The 21848-nt window shown below is 44.1% G+C and overlaps 1 protein-coding gene across 1 annotated transcript; it reads left to right on the forward strand.

The window, feature by feature from the left end:
- The first annotated feature begins 6417 nt into the window (after positions 1 to 6417).
- Positions 6418 to 21472, forward strand: OVGP1 (oviductal glycoprotein 1). The gene is made up of 10 exons (XM_030824846.1): positions 6418 to 8655; positions 9071 to 9275; positions 10272 to 10328; positions 12001 to 12166; positions 12658 to 12782; positions 14033 to 14141; positions 14245 to 14430; positions 15977 to 16093; positions 19282 to 19417; positions 20401 to 21472. The coding sequence occupies exons 2-10, from the start codon at positions 9196 to 9198 to the stop codon at positions 21321 to 21323; spliced, it is 1899 nt and encodes a 632-aa protein (XP_030680706.1). The 5' UTR covers positions 6418 to 8655; positions 9071 to 9195; the 3' UTR covers positions 21324 to 21472.
- Positions 21473 to 21848: the final 376 nt, after the last annotated feature.

Below are 21848 nucleotides of genomic sequence, written 5' to 3' on the forward strand. Positions count from 1 at the left end.
CATTGAGACCATAACTGTATTGGGTGAAATATTCCTCATTTAATGCTAGAATCTTCAAGCCTACTTAGCCAGGACTACCAAATAAGAAGCAAAAACTCTTCAAGTGAATTATTAGATATAACAGTAAAAAAGGCAACTTCTGTTCCTACCCCTTGGTTCTTAATTGCAGCTATGCATTTTGGCCTTGGGAGAGATGACACCATATATTCTCCCTGATTTAAGGCATAGTGGCATTAATACAGTGGACCAATATAATGTTTTGTGGGCTACTAAGAAATTTAAGTTCCCTTTGGACTGTATTATAACAAAAAGTGGGAGAGTTGACACAGTCCTGGGGCAAGATGGTATTAATAAAATTATACTCTTGTCCCTACCATACAAGTGCAGTTTCCCCAAATTCCTTAATGATTGGAATGGAAGATAAAGCAGGTCAGTAGCTGTATGTCAAGTCCAAGGGGCTATGTCCTTTTGCTCCATTAAAGAACAGCACATCTGGAATTTAGTTGTGATTGGCAGCACAACCTGATTATCAACTGTAATTCTTCAGAATTTGTCTGGTTTTCACACCAGCCAATTAGGTGAATTAAGGGATGATGTGGTAAGAATCATCACTCTGCATTTCTCAAGTTTTTGATGGTAGCATTATTTCTGCAATACCTCTAGTGTTTTTTTTGTTTTGTTTTGTGTTTTTACTATTTTTTTAAACTATAAAGTTTAAAACACACACACAACACACACACGCATACATATATGCAACTCCAGAGGTTTCTGCCTGACCCTTCCTACCATAACGGTCCTCCTACCAGAGGCCAGGGAAATAACGTAAGGACTCTGCTTGTTACTGATATCTATTCCCAGTATACATTCTGGGACTTGGGAAGAATCACATAATAAGTCCGTGGTTATGCTGCCTAGATGGACTCAGGCCAAGACTTCATTTACCCTTTGAAATTTATAAACCCCCAGTGACATGTTAGGTTCATTGGTGTTTCCAGTCTCTGAGAATCGGTGTAAGTTTAGAGACAGTATCTAATGCCCCTGCATAGTCTAGGCATTTCTTTTTCCCCGTGTGAAGTCATGGCAGCCCACACTATCTCTGGGGAAAGCTTGGGTGAAAATTCTGAATGCATACCTGTGGCTACATTGCAGGAGGATCCCTTCTCAGAAGGACCCAGCTTCCTCATAGTTAAGTGGCTCCAGGACTGTGAACTAGCTTAGATCTGGGAACTGGGTAAAAAGCTGTGAATCCCTTCTATAGTAATCTGGGTTAGGTTTCTGTCTTGTAGACCTAGAAATTTATGTCTAGCTGCACCTTAGTAGGCTGCTCATTTATTTCATTTCTTGGGAACTTACCATCAATTAGTCATCACTACAAATTCTTATAGGTCAAAACACCATGATTATCATTTCTTTATATTTAGTTTAATTATTTATTTGAGACAGAATCTTGCCCTGTCACCCAGGCTGGAATGCAGTGGCACAATCACAGCTCACTGCAGCCTTGAACTGCTGGGCTCAAGTGATTCTCCCACCTCAGCCTCCCAAATAGTTGGGACCATAGACATGTGCCAACATACCCAGCTAATTTTTTAAAAAACTCATTGTAGAGACGAGGGTCTCTCTGTTGTTCAGGCTGGTCTTGAACTCCTGGGCTCAAGTGGTCCTTCCACCTCGTCCTCCCAAAGTGCTGGGATTACAGGTGTGAGCCCTGCGTGTGGCCCATGAGTATCATTTCTTTCTTATGGGGTTTATTGTGGTCACTGCCTAGCTTGTATCTGATTGATCAGGGAACTGATTCCCTTGTATCTATTCCTACCATTATCTCCAGCATACAGAGGACAGCCACCATAGAGCTGCACCTTTCTGAATTGGGAATCAGTCATCATGAGCAAAGGCACAGCACTGGGAAGGTGGGAAAAGATAAACTCAAGATGGTTTAGCACCCTGCCCCCTTCCTGCCATCCAGTGGGTCTCTGCTCCATTCCTCCTTTTACTTGTCTATAAGCATCTTCCTAGAATATCCTTTTGATTGTTTCCCTTTCCTGCCCAGATACCTTCCATGGTAAAGAAGTTTCTAAACCATGTTCTTCCCAAACAGTACATCCTGCATGTTTTCTTAATCATACTTATACAAAATATAAGTAAGTAGGAAAAGGCAATTATAGTAACAATTGCTATGGAATTCCTCTTTGGATTTGTTAGAGAAAGTACCCTAATATATGCCTTGGGTATAGATAGTGAAAGCCCAAGCATTTTGGGCCTGGTTAGAACTAAACTGTAGCAAACAAGGGAGAAGTTTTTCAGGGACTCTGGAATGGGAGAGAGAGAGAACACTGGGATAGCTGAGAGGAGCCAGGAGTTGGTGAAGTCTTTGCATTAGGGGATGTGACACTTCACAGGCACCCCTCACCCCTATGTTTTTAGTAAAAACTACCAAGAACTTGATGTGTAGGGATTTCTTATAGATGCCAGTAAAAAGGTTAAGTCATGCACCAGGAAGCTTTGCAGAAAAACAGTCTACACCCAGCTGGGCGCGGTGGCTCACGCTTGTAATCCCAGCACTTTGGCAGGCCGAGGCTGGCGGATCACGAGGTCAGGAGATCGAGACCACGGTGAAACCCCGTCTCTACTAAAAATACAAAAAATTAGTCGGGCGTGGTGGCGGGCGCCTGTAGTCCCAGCTACTCGGAGAGGCTGAGGCAGGAGAATGGCGTGAACCCGGGAGGCGGAGCTTGCAGTGAGCCGAGATTGAGCCACTGCACTCCAGCCTGGGCGACAGAGCGAGACTCCGTCTCAAAAAAAAAAAAAAGTCTACACCCAAGGATGCAGGAGCACAGAAGTAGAGAAGAACATAAGGAGGAATTCTTGAGAATTTGTTGGATTATCGGGGACACTTTGGGCTGACACAGGGAGTGGGGCTGGGATATAGGCAGAGTGTAATCACACCACTGAGGGGCAGGGAGTCTCTAACATCTAAGTTACGTGCTTATATTTTAAATTTTTGTGATTTTAGTTTTTGCTTGCTCCATTAGAGTAGAAAATAAGTATTTGTTGATTAAGTTAGAAAAATGAATGAATGAATGAATTGCTTTCAGGACTATGCCACAGAATGTTAGGAAAGGACCCTAAGGATCTATTAGTTAAACCTGTTGAGCAATTAGTTCAATGTTGTTAGGTATTGATCTCACTGCCAATGATAATAACCATTAGCAGCAATAACAACAGTCACCGCTATGAGTGCCTACCATGAATCAGACAGTTTACATTTATAATCTCTATTTTTTTAAACCTTTCAAGAAAAGTGTCATTATTGCTACTTTTCAAATATGTTGTCCAAAGTTTCTCAATTAGTAACCCAAATCTGCCTGTTTCTAAGTGGGGGTGGGCCCACCTCTTTGGCTATGCTTTTTCTCAGCTCATTCATTCCAAAGACAGACCATTTAACCATTGGATTTGGGGCAACAAAGGTGGATCAATCATGAATCCTTCACTAAAAGAGCTTGCTTTGTAATAGATGAAACAGTTTAATTTTTAGATCTAGTGTTATAAGGGTTTAAGTAGTAGCACGCTGTCAAACTTCTGTTGGAATGAAAAGAATAACCGACGACCACAAAAAAGCAATTCTGCTTAAACCAGGGTCTCTCACCCTTGGCACTATTAAATTATCAGTACAGGCGGTCCCTGACTTCTGATGGTTCAACCTACGATCTTTCAACTCTACAACAGTGCAAACAACAACAACAACAACAACAACAACAAGTGTTGTCAGTTTGTTCATCGACTTATGATGGAGTTACATCCTGATAAAATAGTGGTTAGTTGAAAGCATTAATATTTTTTATTTTTTAAAGTTCTGGGATACATGTACAGAACATGCAGGTATGATGCATAGATATACATGTGCCATGGTGGTTTGCTGCACCTATCAACCTGTCATCTAGGTTTTAAGCCCCACATGCATTAGGTATTTGTCCTAATGCTCTCCCTCCCCTTGCCCCCAACCTGCCGACAGGCCCCAGTTTGTGATGTTCCCCTCCCTGTGTCCATGTGTTCTCATAAACATTAATATTTTCAACTTACAATGGGTTTATCGATCCCATCATAAGTCAAGGACCCTCTGCACTGAATATACTTCATTGTGGATATTTCATTGTGGGCTGTCTTGTGCATCGAAGGAGGGTTAGCAGCATCCCTGGCTTCTACCCATTAGGTACTATGGCATACCTTCTTCCACTGTTGTGACAACCAAAGTATCTCCAGACATTGCTAGATTGGGCAAAATTTTACCCAGTTGAGAATCACTGGCTTAAAAGGAAAAAGGCCATTGCATGGATGTGCAATAACACCTTTAGCCATTTCCTAATGATGTCATTTAATCAGTTAGGATTTTTGTTTTGTTTTTAGTATTTTGCTGTTACAAATAAAGCTGCAATGAACATTGTTTCTTTGTGTACTTGGGCATGATACATTTCTAAAAGTGAAATTGCTAGGTTACAAGATTTTATATTTAGGATTGCGATATTGGCTCTATGACCTCTAAAGACATTAAACAAATAGCACTACCTTTACTATTTTATTACAAATATTCTTTTTTGAATTTCCTCAATTTTTAAACTTAAATAAGATCCATGAAAGTACGGGTTTATATGATAATATTCATTTTCCTACTATACATTAAAATAAACACATTAAATACTTTAAAAAATCCCTCATGCACAACCAAAAATCATCTTTTACACCAAATATTAGAACACTCCCTTCACTTTAAAGATGTGGTAACTGACTAGAAAAGAGTCTTCCCTTCAAGTATACAGTGATCTGTGGTCAATATTCTTTGGATTTGTTTTTATTATTCAACCAACTGATTTTGTTTAAGTCATACTTCGCTAATTCATTCACATGAAATATTTGGCCAAATGCTCTGTTAAAACCAAAGCACTTCACGTCTTTGATCTTGCCTTCATCTTGATAATTGTTGTAAAATGTGAGAGATGTCACACTGCTGCAGGGATTTCTTCAGTTACTCAGTAAAGGACATTTGCAAATGTCATTTCTAACTTCATGAGAACAGGCTAAGCACTAGGGAGGGATATTTTCTAAGTATCCAGGTGGTTGGGTAAAAATAAAAAGCAATGGTTGTAATTTTTTTTTTTTTGACAGCAAGAACTGAAGGAAAAGGATTGAGAACACACAGAGTGACACGACACACTGATTTTCAACATAACCCCCATTCAGCATTTTACTATTCATCATCTGCTGAACATATAGAGGCATAGTTGCCAGCTCTTTGGCACGGTCATCCCTGCATTATGCAGAGGTCATTCCTGGGCATCCATTGTTATATCTTGGCATTCTCAGCATCATCAGTCATTTTTGCAAGGCACAGAGGGGTCAGGTCTGAGATCTAGCCGTGCTCAATGCAGCAGAATAGGAATCCAGAGGATGACTCAGGTGCAGATGAATTAAGTTCAAATTGGCAGGCCAATTTGGCTTCTGTGTTAGGTACAGCATTAGCAGCTAGTGCCCCTATTAGGAGTTTCAGTGAAAGCCACTGCCTAGTGGGCAATCTCAGTGATGTGAAATCTTGAGGGGCAGGGGATACTGTGGGAGGAGGCTCAGAAGTGGAGGAAGGTAGGCATTCCACATCAAAGAGGTCTTAAAAGACAGGAGGCGTTTAGGCTATAGGATATGAGGAACCTAGCAAGACAGAGTCAGAAGACCCAGGCCCTAGGAACCAACTGTGGTGCCAGCAGCTTGTAGAACAGGAAGAGAAGTCAAAGCAGGGACCAGACCCAGTTACAAGAATGAGGGCACAAGGGCTAGGAATGGGGGAACAAGAGCATGGTCATTGTAGTCAGAAAACGTACCGGGGTAGTCTAACCAATGGTACAAGTTGTTGCGGAGCATGATCCGGTGTTGGTCTCAGGAGGCCTAATTTTCTCCTAATTCAGGTTAATATTAGTCCAAGGAATGGACGGTGGCATTGAGCATGCAAGTGGGACCCAAGTTGCCTCAGTGATGGTACAGAGTGAGAATTGCATCTGAAATCATTTTGGCAACAAAACTCATGTTTTCCTCACTGCGCTCATCATGCTACTTCTCCAAGAAAGAGACACATAGTCGGCCGGGCGCGGTGGCTCATGCTTGTAATTCCAGCACTTTGGGAGGCCGAGGCGGGCGGATCACCAGGTCAGGAGATCGAGACCACGGTGAAACCCCGTCTCTACTAAAAATACAAAAAAAATTAGCCGGGCGTGGTGGTGGGCGCCTGTAGTCCCAGCTACTCGGAGAGGCTGAGGCAGGAGAATGGCATGAACCCAGGAGGCGGAGCTTACAGTCAGCTGAGATCGCACCACTGCACTCCAGCCTGGGCGACAGAGCGAGACTCCGTCTCAAAAAAAAAAAAAAAAAAAAAAAAAAGAGAGACACATAGTCTAGCTCTAGGGATATGATCAATCTGTTCACTAAATCATAAGCTCCTTGAAAACAGAAACTGTTTCAAGTGCCGAGTAGGGCATGGCACATGCTCAGTGATTATTTGTTGAATACATAAAGAAAGGCAAAGATGGATGAAGAAAAGGAGATATAGTCGGGGTTGGGTAGGGTATTATTCCATCAGGCTTTCCCAGAGTTTCAGTGAAATACTCCAAACATTCTATACAATTTGTTGCTTTTATTCCATCATATCCAAGCAAACTGCTGATTTAAAACAATGACTTTCCTGGTTTCTTCATACTGGAAATGAAGGATAGATGTTATATGAATTTGACCACTAGTCATTATTTCCCTGTGTTGTGGATTATATTGGCATCTGGTTAATACCTCGTGGTAGTTCATGTGGATTAGATGAGCAGCATCAGTCTCTGTGAAGGTGGGCATAGGGTCCAAGACCCTCTGTAGCAGAGAAAGAAAACCGATGAATCATAAAAGCATCTGGCTTGCAGTCTGGTAATAAAAACGGTATTTTTTTTTAATCTTTCATACTCCTGTTGTTGCATGTTTTGAAAACTGGCTCTTAGATGTCCAGAACTGTATCCATTATATTCTTGAGGTTCATAACACATCCTCACAATTGGCTCATATACTGACTCAAATATTGTTGACTTATAAAAATTCAGGTTTTGTCTTCTCCTGAGAAACTGAAGGATCCAGCAACACTGGGTCTGTTTCCCTTCAGGGAAACCATTAGCAGCTGCTCAGAGTGCTGTCCTTCTTTATACTGATCTCTGTTGTCTCCTGACAAAGAGGCTTCATGTCAGTTGATGTACATCATTGGGCATGAACTGTTACTTTTATAATAAAATGGAGAGAGCTGTTTTATTGCATCCACGCCATCCATTTACATTACCTGCCTGGCAAGTGCCTTTTGAGTTTGAGAACTCTGCTCTGCTGGGCAACCCTTTTGACATCCCTAATAATAGCTACCATTCATGGAGCCCTTATTATATGCAAGCACAAAACTAACAATTTTTGACCCATTATCTCTTTGATCTCTATAAAGCTCTATGAGGTAAGTCCGAGCTGTCATCTCCATTTTACAAGCATGGAAACTGAAGCTCACAGAGGCAGGTAATTTGTGCAAGATCACAAAACTTCTAAGTGGTGACACTGAGATTCAAACTTTGAATTCAAACCTTGGATTCAAAGCCTAAATCCAAAGTTAGAGTTTAAATTATTTTTTAAAATTACGCTGCTTCCCAGCCAATAATCTTTTAATAATAGAATTGCTGCTACCATATGGGGTTTCTCCCCCAGACGGTACCTCTTCCTGGTATTCAATGCCAACCTGGTGCTGTTGCTTTGTTGGAGAGGGAGGACAGGTGGTTCTGGGGTCACTATGACTCTTAATAAATTACTGATCCTGGCACTGGGGTGTGTGTTTGTTTGTGTGTGTGTGTGTGTGTGTGTGTGTGTGTGTAGCTGGGCTGTCCCAGCGCTATCCACAGGGAAGCTCCTATAAAGGGCTCCATCTCTGGCCTCACAGCTATCAGACCATTGAGATGTGGAAGCTGTTGCTGTGGATTGGTGAGTGTGGCAAGTCCCAGCAGTGTCACTCAGTCCAGGAGGTGCCAGGCTTTATGAGTTTGTCATCTCTCTGGTGCCTGAGAGAGCAGCCTGAGACTCAGGGAGCCTAGATTAGGTAGAGATGGGATGGGCCATAGTTAACGGTCAGAGGTCAGAGGGACCCAGGGAGAAGTGGTCAGAGCAGTGGTTCTCAAACCTGGTGGCACATTAGAAATTTTAAATGCCTGAGTTCCACCTTGGACCAGTTCTGTCAGAATCTCTGCATGACCAGCCAGGATATCAGCACTTCTTAATTTGCAGCCAGGGTTGAGAACCACTGGCCTCGAGCTTTTTCTGGGACTTCTAACACTCGTCGTTGTCCCTGGGCAAAGCATGAGCATATACACATGTTTATCAGAAAGAAAGGAACTCACATCTAGCTTCACTGGTCCAACTTTAGAGACTAGTAAATGAGTGAATGGTGTGTGTGTCCCCATTTGTGTGTCTGCATCTGCATAAGGTGCTGTGTTGGGCACCCTTGCTAATCAGAGAGTGTGCTGTGGCATGCAACTCTGGTGAGGGTATGAATCTCTGTGTGACTCCTCCCTTTGTTTCCCGCAGGGCTGGTTCTTGTGCTGAAACACCACGATGGTAAGGAAACTGTGTTTTCCCTTCCAGAGCCAGGGACCGTCTCTGGCTGAGAAGTCCTCCACATTGAGTGTCCCCTGCTGCCCGCCTTGCCCTGGCTCCTCTGACAGGGATTATTGCTCCAACACAGTTTCTCGGAGGATTTTTGGTCACCTGCTGTTTGTGTCGCTGTGTGCCTTCGTCCAGACTTGAGAATCCGTTTTGACCAGGATTTCACAAGGCATTCTTTTCTTCCTGAGACCTCAGCAGTGGGGGAGGAATAGAACCTCAGTGTAGTTTTGAGGTGTACTTCAGGGCCGGGAGAGAGGATGTGAAAATGTGGCCTGGTCTCTTGGGCTGCATTCACAGTGCTTTCTGGAAGCTGAGCTCCATCCCCTCCCTTGGTTTCTGCCAACTAATGTGTGCTCTCCCTTACCAGGTGCTGCCCATAAACTGGTGTGTTATTTCACCAACTGGGCACACAGTCGGCCAGGCCCCGCCTCGATCTTGCCCCATGACCTGGACCCCTTTCTCTGCACCCACCTGATATTTGCCTTTGCCTCAATGAACAACAATCAGATTGTTGCTAAGGATCTCCAGGATGAGGAAATTCTCTACCCAGAGTTCAACAAACTAAAGGAGAGGTGTGTTTATATTGGATATGGGGGTTGTATTTTCAGATTTCACAGGTATAAGATAACAGTCTATTTCTCTTGTTACTCTTCAACTTTCTTCTATTTCTTCCAGTCCTAGCTTCCTCTCAAATAGGGGTCCAGAGCACCCCAACTTGAGAACTCCTTGTCACAGACACCTTGAGCTCTTTCCTGCCTCCTTACTTTTGTAGTTGCTGTTGCCTCTGCCTGGAATGTGCTTCTCTGTCTTCTCTGCCTGGCAAAACCCAACTCAGCCTTTGAACCTAGTTGTGAGGATTTTAGGTATTAATGCTGTTAAAGTGGGCCTACATATCCCAAATGCTCAACAAATGCTCGTGTTTTTATTACCATTTGTTACCAGTGATCTACTCCAGGGAAGGGGCAGTGTCTGCTGTGTTGTTGTATCCCCAGTGGCTAGGTCAGTGTCTCACACAGGGTTGGTGCTCAGTAAGTGTTTGCTTATATTTTCCTCTCTCCAGAACTCCTGGGATCTCTCCGTGCCCAAGGGAAGGCTTGTTACTGCATTAATGGTTATAGATGAGTGGAGTAAAAGTTCTATGCCACTAGATGATAAACTCCCTGAAAGTGGGGAGCTTATCTGTGTTGCTCTTTGTTCTAAAGTGCCTAAAGCAGTAAATGGCACATAGACATTGCTCAATAAATATTTGTTGAATAGGAAAAAGAGAAACACTTTAGACTACTCTTTTTTTGGAAGCATCATGGGGACACGCGTGAGTTTGGCAGACTTTGTGCAGCCTTGGAGTTGTTGGGCTGTGATGGCCCTTGGGTTGATTGTTCTCTCTGTCTTTCCTCCTCTCTCCTGCACTCATCATCTCTCTCCTTCTATCACCTTCCCCCTTTTCCTTTCCTTACCTCCCATCTCTCCTGTTTCCTGTTTTCTTCCAATGAGCAAAACAAAACAATGTGGCAGCAGCTGCCCACCGGAGTGAAGGACCCAGCTCATCAACCCTCTCTCCCACATCATAGGAACAGAGAGCTGAAAACACTACTGTCCATCGGTGGGTGGAACTTTGGCACCTCAAGGTGAGACTTTGCTGTTATTCTCTTCTCCCTGGGAGGGTGGAGCAGGCTGGCTAGACGTGAAGACAGAGGGAGAAGGCAGCTTGGCCACGGGGATAGCAAAGCTAGTGCAAGCACTTCCCCAACTCATGAATCTTAGACCCCTGCACTCAAGGGACATCCTGGCCTCTTCTCCATGGTGGGTCAGGGAAGACAAGGAAGTTCTAGCAGGTGGTGAGAAAGGGGCTGGGGGAAAACTAGAGACAAAATGAGGCACTCATAATTGCTTCCTCAACCTTTCATAAAAGGCAAGGATTTTGTCTCCAAGGGGAGGAATCAGGTGCAGGATGAGAATAACTCCCAAACCTCATGGGTTTCTTCACTTTATTAGTGGATCCAGGGATATCAACCTCAAAGGGTTGGATCAGAGGAAAGGAAATAACAAAATGCTAAGCTTAGTGCCGGCACATAGTACATGTTCAGTATGTAGCAGCTGCTCTTGTTAGCACTTCAATCTCCATGAGGCAACGTGGAGATAACAAACTGCCTTCATATTTTCTGAAGAAATATTTCCCCTATTTCATGGCTTAGGCCTGGGTTAGAGGCCGTGCTTGCCTTGTTGCCTTAAAGGCGTGAGATGCACGAGAGGGAGGGCTGGTGGGCTGGGAGCATGTGAGGATGCACTTTACAAGATGGAGGAGAGATTCAGGGCAGGGGAGTGAGAACTAGCTCTGCCCAGCCCAGGATTCACCTCTTCCCATCTCTGAACACTCCCTGTGCTCCAGATACTGGGCTAGGGCTGTACACGCATTATCCCATGAACACTTGGAGGAAGCTTTACAAAGTGGTTGTATTCAAAATTGGTAGAGCAGAAAGCACAAGTCACAGGTATTAAGGAACTTGCCAGATTTGTCACAGGTATTCCTCAGAGATTGCCCAGCAAGGAGGTGGCAAACTGACATGGAACCCAGGTCTATTTATGAGTCTGGTTAATTTTCTAATCATGGCTCATCTCAGGACTACCCCAGAGTTGCTTAAAGTCAGGTCCAATAAGTTAGAATTTTTACAAAGTGTCATCACTACGGAAGAGCAAACAAGTAAAATAGAAAAATATCAAACAAACAATGAACAAAAGAACACAGGATCAGGAGCCCCTTATCAGAGCACAGGCCTCTTGTGCCAAGTTATACAGCCCAGGCCCAGATTAACTCATAGATGTTTCTGGACATGCTGGCCCTTGACTCATGTTCTCTCCCCTAATCCAGTCAGGTAGAAAATGTCAGTGCTAGGACAGGTTGTGGGAATTGAGTAGTTACCTATGAGGAGACAGCACAGAGAGGGGCGGTGCCTTGCCAGTGGGCATACCATGTTTTGGGGGCAGAGCTGGGCTGAGCCATTTCTCCACACCCCAGGCTGCATACTTGGTTCTGTGCCTGCTGTTCTCTGTGCCGTCTGGCCTCGGGGCAGTACGTGGTTTTCAACATCTTTTAGCTGCCTGAATTCCCTACTCCTGGGTATTAAGCTCCTGGTGCTGGGAGAGGCATGTAAGAAGGTGGGAGAGTTTTGGAGATCTGCCTTCCTTTCCTCCAGCCACATCTGCCAGGCCCACCACAGGGCACCAAACTTGTGAGGGGCCTTGTAGGAGGTTGTGATTCTGTGGATAGAGTTCTTTGCCTTACCCCTGGTCTCCCTGCAGATTCACCACTATGTTGTCCACATTTGCCAACCGTGAAAAGTTTATTGCTTCAGTTATATCCCTTCTGAGGACACATGACTTTGATGGTCTTGACCTTTTCTTCTTATATCCTGGACTAAGAGGCAGCCCCATGCATGACCGGTGGACTTTTCTCTTCTTAATTGAAGTAAGTCTGGTCTAGAAGCACCAGAATCCAGAAACGATTCTACTTTTATATATCTGGGCTTATGGCAGGAGAGGAGCATAAGTCCAGGGCCAGGGGCAGAAGAGGGCGACAGAATGTTCTTTTACTGTGAACCCTTGGAGGGTAATACCTGTAACTCCTTGAGGTTGCTCTTTTCTCTGCACCTGGGGCTTGCTCCAGTCCTCCAGCCTAAGGGATGCCTTCTCTCTGCACTCTCTCAGGTGCACTCTCTCAGGCAGTGTCTGTCTGAATTCTGTGCTCCTGAGCCTGCTCGCCTCCCCACTATTAAATCATTCACCACATCAGCCCTCATCTGCCTGTCTCATGAGCCTGTGGCATGGCCCATGTCCAACTCACCTTCGTGTCCCAGAGCCTGGCTCAGGAGCTCAGTAAATGCTTCCTGGATGACACTCCCCCGAGGCCCCGCCTCTCTGTTTGTCCAGTTCTCTGTGTCTTTCTGTCTTTCCTCCTAGGAGCTCCTGTTTGCCTTCCGGAAAGAGGCACTGCTCACCATGCGCCCAAGGCTGCTGCTGTCTGCTGCTGTTTCTGGGGTTCCACACATCGTCCAAACATCCTATGATGTGCGCTTTCTAGGAAGGTGAGTGTATATTGCCTTAGTGGGGCAGGACATTGGAGGGAAGCAGATGTCTTGAGCTCAAAACCTCAGAGCTTCCCAAGCACTGTTTTTGAGCTCACCGTGTGCCTGCCCTGACGTCAGTGCAAGTTTGGGGCTGGACTGAGGAGCATGGGTGGGGACAAGGGCTAGCTCCATTATATCCTGAGGGTTTCTTTAGGCCTCAGAGGGAGGTGATGTAATATCTGCCCACAACGTTAGCACAGGTAGAGTCTTCTGCACAGCCTATTGCTGGGTCTCACAGGGAGAGAATCCCAGGGGCCTGTCCTCTTTCTACCTAGAGTATATCCGTAGACATACACTATGCAGTGGATGCTGGCATCAGAGATGGATGAATTAATAATCACTGTCACAAAAACAAAAATAGGAATGCCCAGTCACACCCAGTATTCAGAGCAGTTCTTCATGCAAAAGTTAAAAAGCTAGACAAAGAGCAGCACATAAATCTTTTTGGACATGTCATCTCTAGGTATATTTTCTAGAATTTTGTGAATCAAGTATTTACAGAAGAGGAAACTGAGGCAGATGCAGACCAAAAGAGAAATGGGATGTTCCTTTGTGTGAGTGTGCTAGAGAGTGGTTTCAATGTGGGAGGATGGTGAGAGACGCAGGGGACATGGAGTATGTTAGTGTTGATCTTTTAGCCAGACAGGATTGAGAGAGTCCTGCCTTCACCCAACTGGGCAACATTAGGCAAATTAGTTAACCCATCTGAGTTTCGATTTCTTCAACTTTAAAATGGAGATAGTAACACTACTTAGGGAATTAGCCAGATTAAAATAAAATTAGATATTCAGTGTAAACCCTTATCCCTGTGACCTGGTAATGATGAAAGCTTTCTAGAGGAGGTGGGTTTCAATGGCTCCTGGAATTGTAGAAAGACAAGCTATGGAACAGACTGTTTTTACTCATGACCATTTGTGCAGATGCCTGTTAGCATTTATGTCAGGCCTGAGTGTATTTTCTCTCATCTAACTCCTGCCTACCTCCACAGATACTCTCAGGATGCATAGCTCCTCCTACACAGCAGTTCCTAACCAGCTGTTTGTTCCAGTGGCAGGTGGATAGCACAGCCTGGGCAGGCCCCACAGGCAGAAGGAGCAGGGAAGCTCTGGTGACCGATGTCTAGCTAGTTAGCTAGACAGTGCTGTGATGCTCTGACTTGAAAATCTGGCTAGCCCAGTCTTTGTATCTCTTCCTCCTGCCCCTTACAGACTCCTGGATTTCATCAATGTCTTGTCTTATGACTTACATGGAAGTTGGGAAAGGTTCACAGGACATAATAGCCCCCTGTTCTCTCTGCCTGAAGACCCCAAATCTTCGGTAAGCAAAGGAAAGATCTCAGGTGGTCCAGACATCTGCCCCTCTGAGCTCAGGCCATTGGCTCTTAGTAACAAGGAGGAGTCTGGATTCTTCTTACCTGCAGGCATATGCTATGAATTATTGGAGAAAGCTTGGGGCACCCTCAGAGAAGCTCATCATGGGGATCCCCACCTATGGACGTACCTTTCGCCTCCTCAAAGCCTCTAAGAATGGGTTGCAGGCCAGAGCGATCGGACCAGCATCTCCAGGGAAGTACACCAAGCAAGAAGGCTTCTTGGCTTATTTTGAGGTGATGGGAATATCAGTCTCTGTCTAGCAGTTAGGACTCTCCCACCCCCAGCTAGAGCAAAGGCCAGGACAAGGGGCAATGACAAGGGTGAGAGCTGTAGAAATGGCAAAGAGGTGGTCTATTAGTACAAGGGAAATCCACTCTCTGGGATATTTTCTTTTTCTTTGGGGTAAGTTATTTGAGTAAGGGACGAAGGACTTCGTGGAATCTGGATGGAAGTGTTTCATTGCACCCCAAAAAAGGATCTTAAATGCTATACAGGTAAACCCTGACTTTCTGTAAGGCCTAAATAAAAATCATTAATATTTGCAATATATATAATTTCAAACATATGCAAAATTAAAAGAAGAGTATAGCCTCTGTACCTCCCCCACATACTACTCACTCAGCTTCAATCATTAATAATTCATGGCCAATTTTGTCTCATCTCTACTGACCCCCTCCCTGCCTACTACTAGATTATTTTGAAGCAATTCCAAGACATTATCTACTACAGGTTCTTTCTCTCCACTCCAGCTCTGCCCTCTTTATCTTCATCTCAACCAAGCTTGCTATTGGGTGGCGGAAAGAGACATGTTTCCAAGGGAATGTAACCACCAGAGGTGACAATACGAGCCGCATAAGTGTGTGGCTGTAGTGACCTGGAAAGGTCTTATGGAGCAGGTAGAGTTTGAGCAGAGTTTGAAGCAAAGGAAAATCCTGAAGGACAGGAATGACTAGATGGGAAGGACTTCCCAGGTAGAGGACAGCAGGTACAGAGGGACAAGGTGAGTACTCTAGGCAGTAGTGGAGGTGCTGCAAGTCTCTCCAATCTCTGCTCTGCGCTGGATGGATGAGGGTGTTTTTCTGCTAACCCAATGAAGCATTTTTATGAGTGTTGGCATAGTTGAAACAATGTTCTAGAAGGGCAAAGAAGCTTTGATAGACAGACCCTTTAAAGCACCAAAAGAAAAAAGGAATGACTTAGACATTAATTTCTGCAGCACAGCTTGCATACCTCTACTTTTTTGCAGCATATAGTTTCTAGCACAATGCTGGGCAGCCCATGGACACTCGAATGCTTAATTGATTGTAGCAACCTAGTTCTCCCTGCTTTCAAGAACTTTAAATCTACTAGAAGTTCAGGTGCTAGTTTGAGAACTACCTATATGGGGCAGTTTGTGCTGGGATCTAATGAACAGGAGACACTTGTTTATGAAAACACTTTGAATGAGGTACAGATTTGGTCAAGGATCATGTATGTTACTCTTACTATTTTGGTACTGGCATTATACCCCTGGCTTGGTTTCTTAAGGATGTCATCCACTCTTTGGTTTCTTTTTTTCCATCATGGACAGTAGAGGAAGGAACGGGTAACAGCAGGAATTTATTCAAAATAGAAAGGAACTCATTTGTGAGTGGCCTCTCCATTCTCTCTTTGGTTTACCTTCTTCTCATTCGCTGGTTAGGGATTCTTGGATTCTTTATCCTTGGGCAAGGAACAACTGTCTCCTGGTGCTTATCTCCATGGCACTTCCCACAACTAACCTGGTGGTCCTCTTGGCAGATTTGTTCCTTTGTGTGGGGAGCGAAGAAGCACTGGATTGATTATCAGTATGTCCCATATGCCAACAAGGGGAAAGAATGGGTTGGCTATGACGATGCCATCAGCTTCAGTTACAAGGTGAGACCCTGGCTCTTTCGTGCTCCAGCACGTGGTTTCCTACTGTCTTCCATGGGGCCCTTATTTGTACAGTGCATATATGTGTATTGGGTGGAGGGTGAAAGGTGAGGATGATTAGACCAGGGGAGTTTCAGGCATGCCTACATTTTAGTTCTAATTGGGGTTTTATAATCCCATCTGTTCCAAGTCTCTATTCCTCTGAAGAGAAGGAATCCAGGTTCTGAGGGAATAAATAGTTCTCCCAGTTCTTACAGCTTTTTGATGATCTTTTTGGTCTCTTCCTTTCCATTTGGACCAGCTAATTTCATAGCAGATAAATACCAACACAAAGTAGATCATGGTAAGTGCTTTGTAAATATTACTGACATGTAGCAGAAATGAGGAAGTCTGGGAGGGCTTCCTGAGGGAGGTGAGTAGGTGTAGGAGAAGATTATGACATGGGGAAAAGGCTCAGTGGTGTAGAAAGCTTATAGCAGATTCAAAGAAGAATTTGGGTGAAGCAGAGACTTTTTATAAAGGGACTTGAATGCTGGTAAAGGTGTTCAGTCTTCATCCTGTTGATATTTTAAGGCAAAATCAGGTTTCTACAGGTGGATGACCTTTAATTTTCAAACTTTTAGAGCCAAACTATGACCACCACCCTCCCTTCATGTAAGTGGTATTTTATGAAGTTGAATCTGGCAGGTTTTTATAGTGAACTAAAAGAGAACTGACATGCTCCAGTAGTTCCTAAACCTGCCTCTGTTTTGGAATCACCTGAGAGACTGGATACATATAGAAATCATGGTTCCACTCCTCAATATTCAGTAGGTATTAGAAAAACTTTGGAAACTATTTCAGAATGCCTCCACATATGATCCTTCCAAATGCTAAGTTGGCATTTTGGGAGCTCTGGGGGTGGACACAGAGGTGTCCAAGCATGAGATAATGAGGGTCTGGACTAGGGTAGTTGGAAGGAGCAGCAGTTTAAAGGTGAGAAATTGTCAGAATGTGGCAACTGCTTGGATATTGAGACTTAAATAGAGAGAATTCACAGTTCTCCTGTTAACGGTGATACAGAAATGGCAGGTGTTGGCTGTTTTTTGTTTTTTGGGGGAAGTTTGTGTGGGAAGCACCAGAGAGGAAGGCACTCATGAAGATTCACTGTTTAGCTCTTCTGTGCATTAACACTGGGTGAGGCCTGCTGGGGAGGAGAGAGATAAAAGAGCATGGGTTCTCCCCTCTGGGATCCAGCTCAGTGGTTTGGGAATGGGAAGACACAAACAAGAAAGATTAATGACTCAATGGATTTACCCAATTGGATGGAATTAACTTAATTCCCTATGACCCATAGGACATCAGAGAGGGGATTGACCCCACGTGTTGGGGGAGGCCCTGGGATGAGCAGCAGAGGGTGGTCTTGCTTTGAGGTGCAGTTACTGTAACTTGCAGAACTAGGTGAGGGGACATGAAGCCAGGGTGGGGATGGTTAAGGGATTTTGACATAGAATATCAGAGCTAAAAGAGACCTTGGGGATTATTGTTGGGAGATAATTATACCCTGGATTTCTCAGAGTTCCTGCACAGTTTGAGGATTCTGGGCAAAAGAAGCAGACAAGCTATACTAAAAATAGAGAGCTGCTTTCCTCTTTCCCCCAGAGCCATTTGCTTACCTTCAATGATTGTGAAAGTCACCTTTCCAGGGAGGACTTGTTTACATTCCAAGTTCTCTCCTCTCTCTGGAAGGGAGGAGGGCCACATATGTCAACCATCCTATATAAGCTCTGAGTCTCATAATTTCAGGGTTCTTCTCTGCAGCACAGACCCCACTGCATATGCAGGTGAAATGAACATCTGACATTCATCACATTGTCCTTTGGGTAATTGGAACATGGAAACTGACTCAAGGTGCTATTCTGGCTATTTTGTTTTGTTTTGTTTTGTTTTTCTGTGAATAATAAATGTTCTGTCCTCTGATCCAGAGGTCTGGGGTGTTGGGGCATGTGAGTATGTGTGTGTATGTACGTGTGTGTGTGTGTGTATACACACAAAACTGGCAGACTAATTTGTTAGCTTGTAAGTAGCATAAAAGTCTCAGAAACTTCACAGTTTCAGACTTAATGATTGGATTCCTCCTTCCTCTTATTTTACATTTGGGGAAAGTCAACTCCTGCAAGGAGCCAATTGACTTGGCTAAGGCACACAGCTATTTGGACCTGATGGAGTCTGTCTTTTCCATCAGACTTGACAGAGAGTGCTGGCAAGGTAATAATAAAACCTGGACTTGAATCTAAGCTCTGCCATTTAGTTGTAGTAGAGGTTTTAAAAAGTGTGGATGAAAGCCTTTATTTTCTCATCTGTGAGAAGAATATAATATTTTGTGCTCTACTGCATTTTATAGCATCACTGTGAGATAAGGAAATGAATTTTAAACAGTAGAGCAATATCTACAGTTTAATACGATAATAATGGTGATTAGTGAGGTGGGGAACCCAGAGCGTTAGTAGCTAACTTTTATTGGAGATTCACTATGTGCCAGGTATTGATCCAAATATCTTATGCATAGGAACTCTTTAGGAAAACTTATGTAGCATTCCTATGTAACATAAAACATAAGATTTACCATTTTAACCATTTTAAAGTCTGAAATTCAGTTGCATTAAATACATTCATGTTGTTGTGTAATTATCCACCACCATCCATCTCCAGAACTTTTTCATCTTCTCGAATGGAAACCCTGTGCCCATTAAACAGTAACTTCCCCTTCCTCCTTCCCCCATCCCCGGGCAACCACCATTCTATTTCCTGTTTCTGTGAATTTGAGTACTCTAGGTACCACACATAAATGGAGTCATACAGTGTTTCTTATTTTGTGTCTGACTTATTTCACTTAGCATAGTGTCTTCACGCTTCATCCATATTGTATGTAGTATGTGTATGTAAGACTCTTTTGGGTCTGAAAATGTTGGACATGTTATTATTCTCTTTTTTTTTTTTTTTTACAAATGAGACAGTTAAGACACATAAGGGTTACATAACTTTTTCAAGATCCCATAGCTAATAAGCAATAAAAGCTAGATTCAAATGCAGGCTACACTCCTAACCACCCTGCTACATTGCTTCCTGAGGGACTATCTTCAGTTTTTTGCCATTGTACCCAGTCTGGAGACTGACAAGTATAGCAGGTTGACTGACTATTACTTTTACAGGCATGGTTTATAAGACGAGAGCATTTTGGGGGGGCCATGGTGTGGACATTGGACATGGATGACGTCAGGGGCACTTTCTGTGGCACTGGCCCTTTCCCCCTTGTCTACGTATTAAATGATATCCTGGTGCGGGCTGGTAAGTAGCTGTGACCTAGAAGCTGGGGTTGGAAGTTGCATAACCAGGCACTGGTTGAGTCCCTTCTGCTAGATCTAAATGCCTTGGTGAGGCAACATGACATTGAGGGGAGAGAAAAAGCTTTACCGGGCCAATATGTTTTCCAGTCTTTGTTGGGATACTTGGCCCTTATTTGACCTCTTTGAGCTTCCTTTGTTCTATCTAAAATGGGAATAATCTGTATACTCATGACATTATTATAAGAACTAAGTGAGCTATGGAATTAAAATTCTCATAGTTAGCACTCAATATATGTTATTTATTTCTCTCTTTCTCTTACTTTCATGGGCAAGGGCTGAGGGAATTAGGTTTCTTTTTATATCTCTTTTTGATAGCAGAGGCTACCCTGGCAATTAGGAAATGGAAGCTAGCATGCAAGAGGTGAAGCATCCTTACAGATGGTTTATAATCTTCATTTTATGGGTAATGCGACTGGAGCTCAGTCAGGTCAAGTCTTTAGGTGGGCCCCCGTCCCATTGTTCACAGCATGCTGTCTCCAGCCTCCTTGCCCTTGGCTTTGTTCCTGGCGCCTCCTACAACACAGAGACATAAGAAGCTTCTCCTTGAGCATTCATCAAGTAATTATTTAAAATTAGGCCTTGAGGGCAAAGTTTTGCTGATGGTGCAATCAGAGATGTCAAAGTGAGGGCTTAAGCACAAGGAATGGGTGGGCTCCTTTCTGGGGTCATTCATGGAAAATGTAGCAAATCCACTGCGTGCCTGCCTGTTGGTGTCTGGGACCTGCGAACATGATGGGGTCTGGAGCAAGGCTTCAATGTGATGGGATTTCATCTATGTCCTCAAGTAGGTATAGTATGAAATCTTACACTTCTGAGTTTTTGGAGCAGGTACTTCAGCCCTGGAGTGGTTCTAGTTCTGCCAGTAATTAATGGGCTGAGAATGAAGTGGTAGGAATCTCATTCTTTTCTGTTGATATTCTCTAGAGTTCAGTTCAACTTCTTTACCACAATTTTGGCTGTCATCTGCTGTGAATTCTTCAAGCACTGACCCTGAAAGGCTGGCTGTGACCAAGGCATGGACCACTGATAGTAAGATTTTGCCCCCAGGAGGAGAAGCTGGGGTCACCGAGATCCATGGAAAGTGTGAAAATATGACTATGACCCCTAGAGATACAATTGTGACCCCTACAAAGGAAACTGTATCCCTTGGAAAGCACACTGTAGCTCTAGGAGAGAAGACTGAGATCACTGGGGCAACGACCATGACTTCTGTGGGTCATCAGTCCATGATCCCTGGAGAGAAGGCCCTGACCCCTGTGGGTCATCAGTCTGAGCCCCCTGGAAAGACCCTGACCCCTGTGGGTCATCAGTCTGTGACCACTGGACAGAAGACCCTGACCTCTGTGGGTTATCAGTCTGTGACTCCTGGGGAAAAGACCCTGACCCCAGTGGGTCATCAATCTGTGACCTCTGTGAGTCATCAGTCTGTGAACCCTGGAGGAATGACTATGATCCCTGCCCATGTTCAGACTGAGACCCTTAGACAGAATACAATGGCCCCTAGAAGGAAGGCTGTGGCCCGTGAAAAGGTGACTGTCCCCTCCAGAAACATATCAGTCACCCCTGAAGGGCAGACTATGCCTTTAAGAGGGGAGAATTTGACTTCTGAGGTGGGCACTCACCCCAGGATGGGTAACTTGGGTCTTCAGATGGAAGCTGAAAACAGGATGATGCTGTCCTCCAGCCCTGTCATCCAGCTCCCGGAACACACTCCTCTAGTTTTTGACAACCGCTTTGTTCCCATCTATGGAAACCATTCCTCTGTCAACTCAGTAACCCCTCAAACAAGTCCTCTTTCTCTAAAAAAAGAAATCCCAGAAAACTCTCCTGTGGATCAAGGAGCCTAGGCCCCGCTGGTGTCAGAAACCAAGGAAAACCCTTGTCTTTTCTTCCAAGTGACATGTTGGAAGCCTCCTCATCCCAGGGCAAAGCAGGCATCAAAACCACAATAGGCCAATCTCTTCTCCATTAAATAAACTGTAAACACAAGAACCCATTGAGTTCTCTGAGATTCTTTTCTTGAATTGAACTCTGCAACTCAGTTGTCAGCTTCTCCCTTTCAAGGTCATTTTCCCCACTGCTATTTTTGGAAAGAGGGAGTTTGTGTCTAGTGTACAATGATGCTATCCTGTGTGGATTATGTGCCTCCTTCTTTGCTATGAGCAACTGCTCACTTCACTGTTGGTTGGAGCCAGAATCTCTTCTAGAACAGTTTCCACCATCCTCAAGGGGAGCTGATATGGGGAGGGGGAAGTGGAGTCTTCCAATTATATTCTCTCTTTGGTAAAATCCTTGTTTTCCCTGAAAAAACAACCCCATCTGTTCTCTCCTCAAGAAGTGTTTGAGGAAAAGGTACAAAAAAGGTACTTTAA

The sequence above is a fragment of the Nomascus leucogenys genome, chromosome 12 (assembly GCF_006542625.1).
Source record: "Nomascus leucogenys isolate Asia chromosome 12, Asia_NLE_v1, whole genome shotgun sequence".
Classification (NCBI taxonomy): domain Eukaryota; kingdom Metazoa; phylum Chordata; class Mammalia; order Primates; family Hylobatidae; genus Nomascus; species Nomascus leucogenys.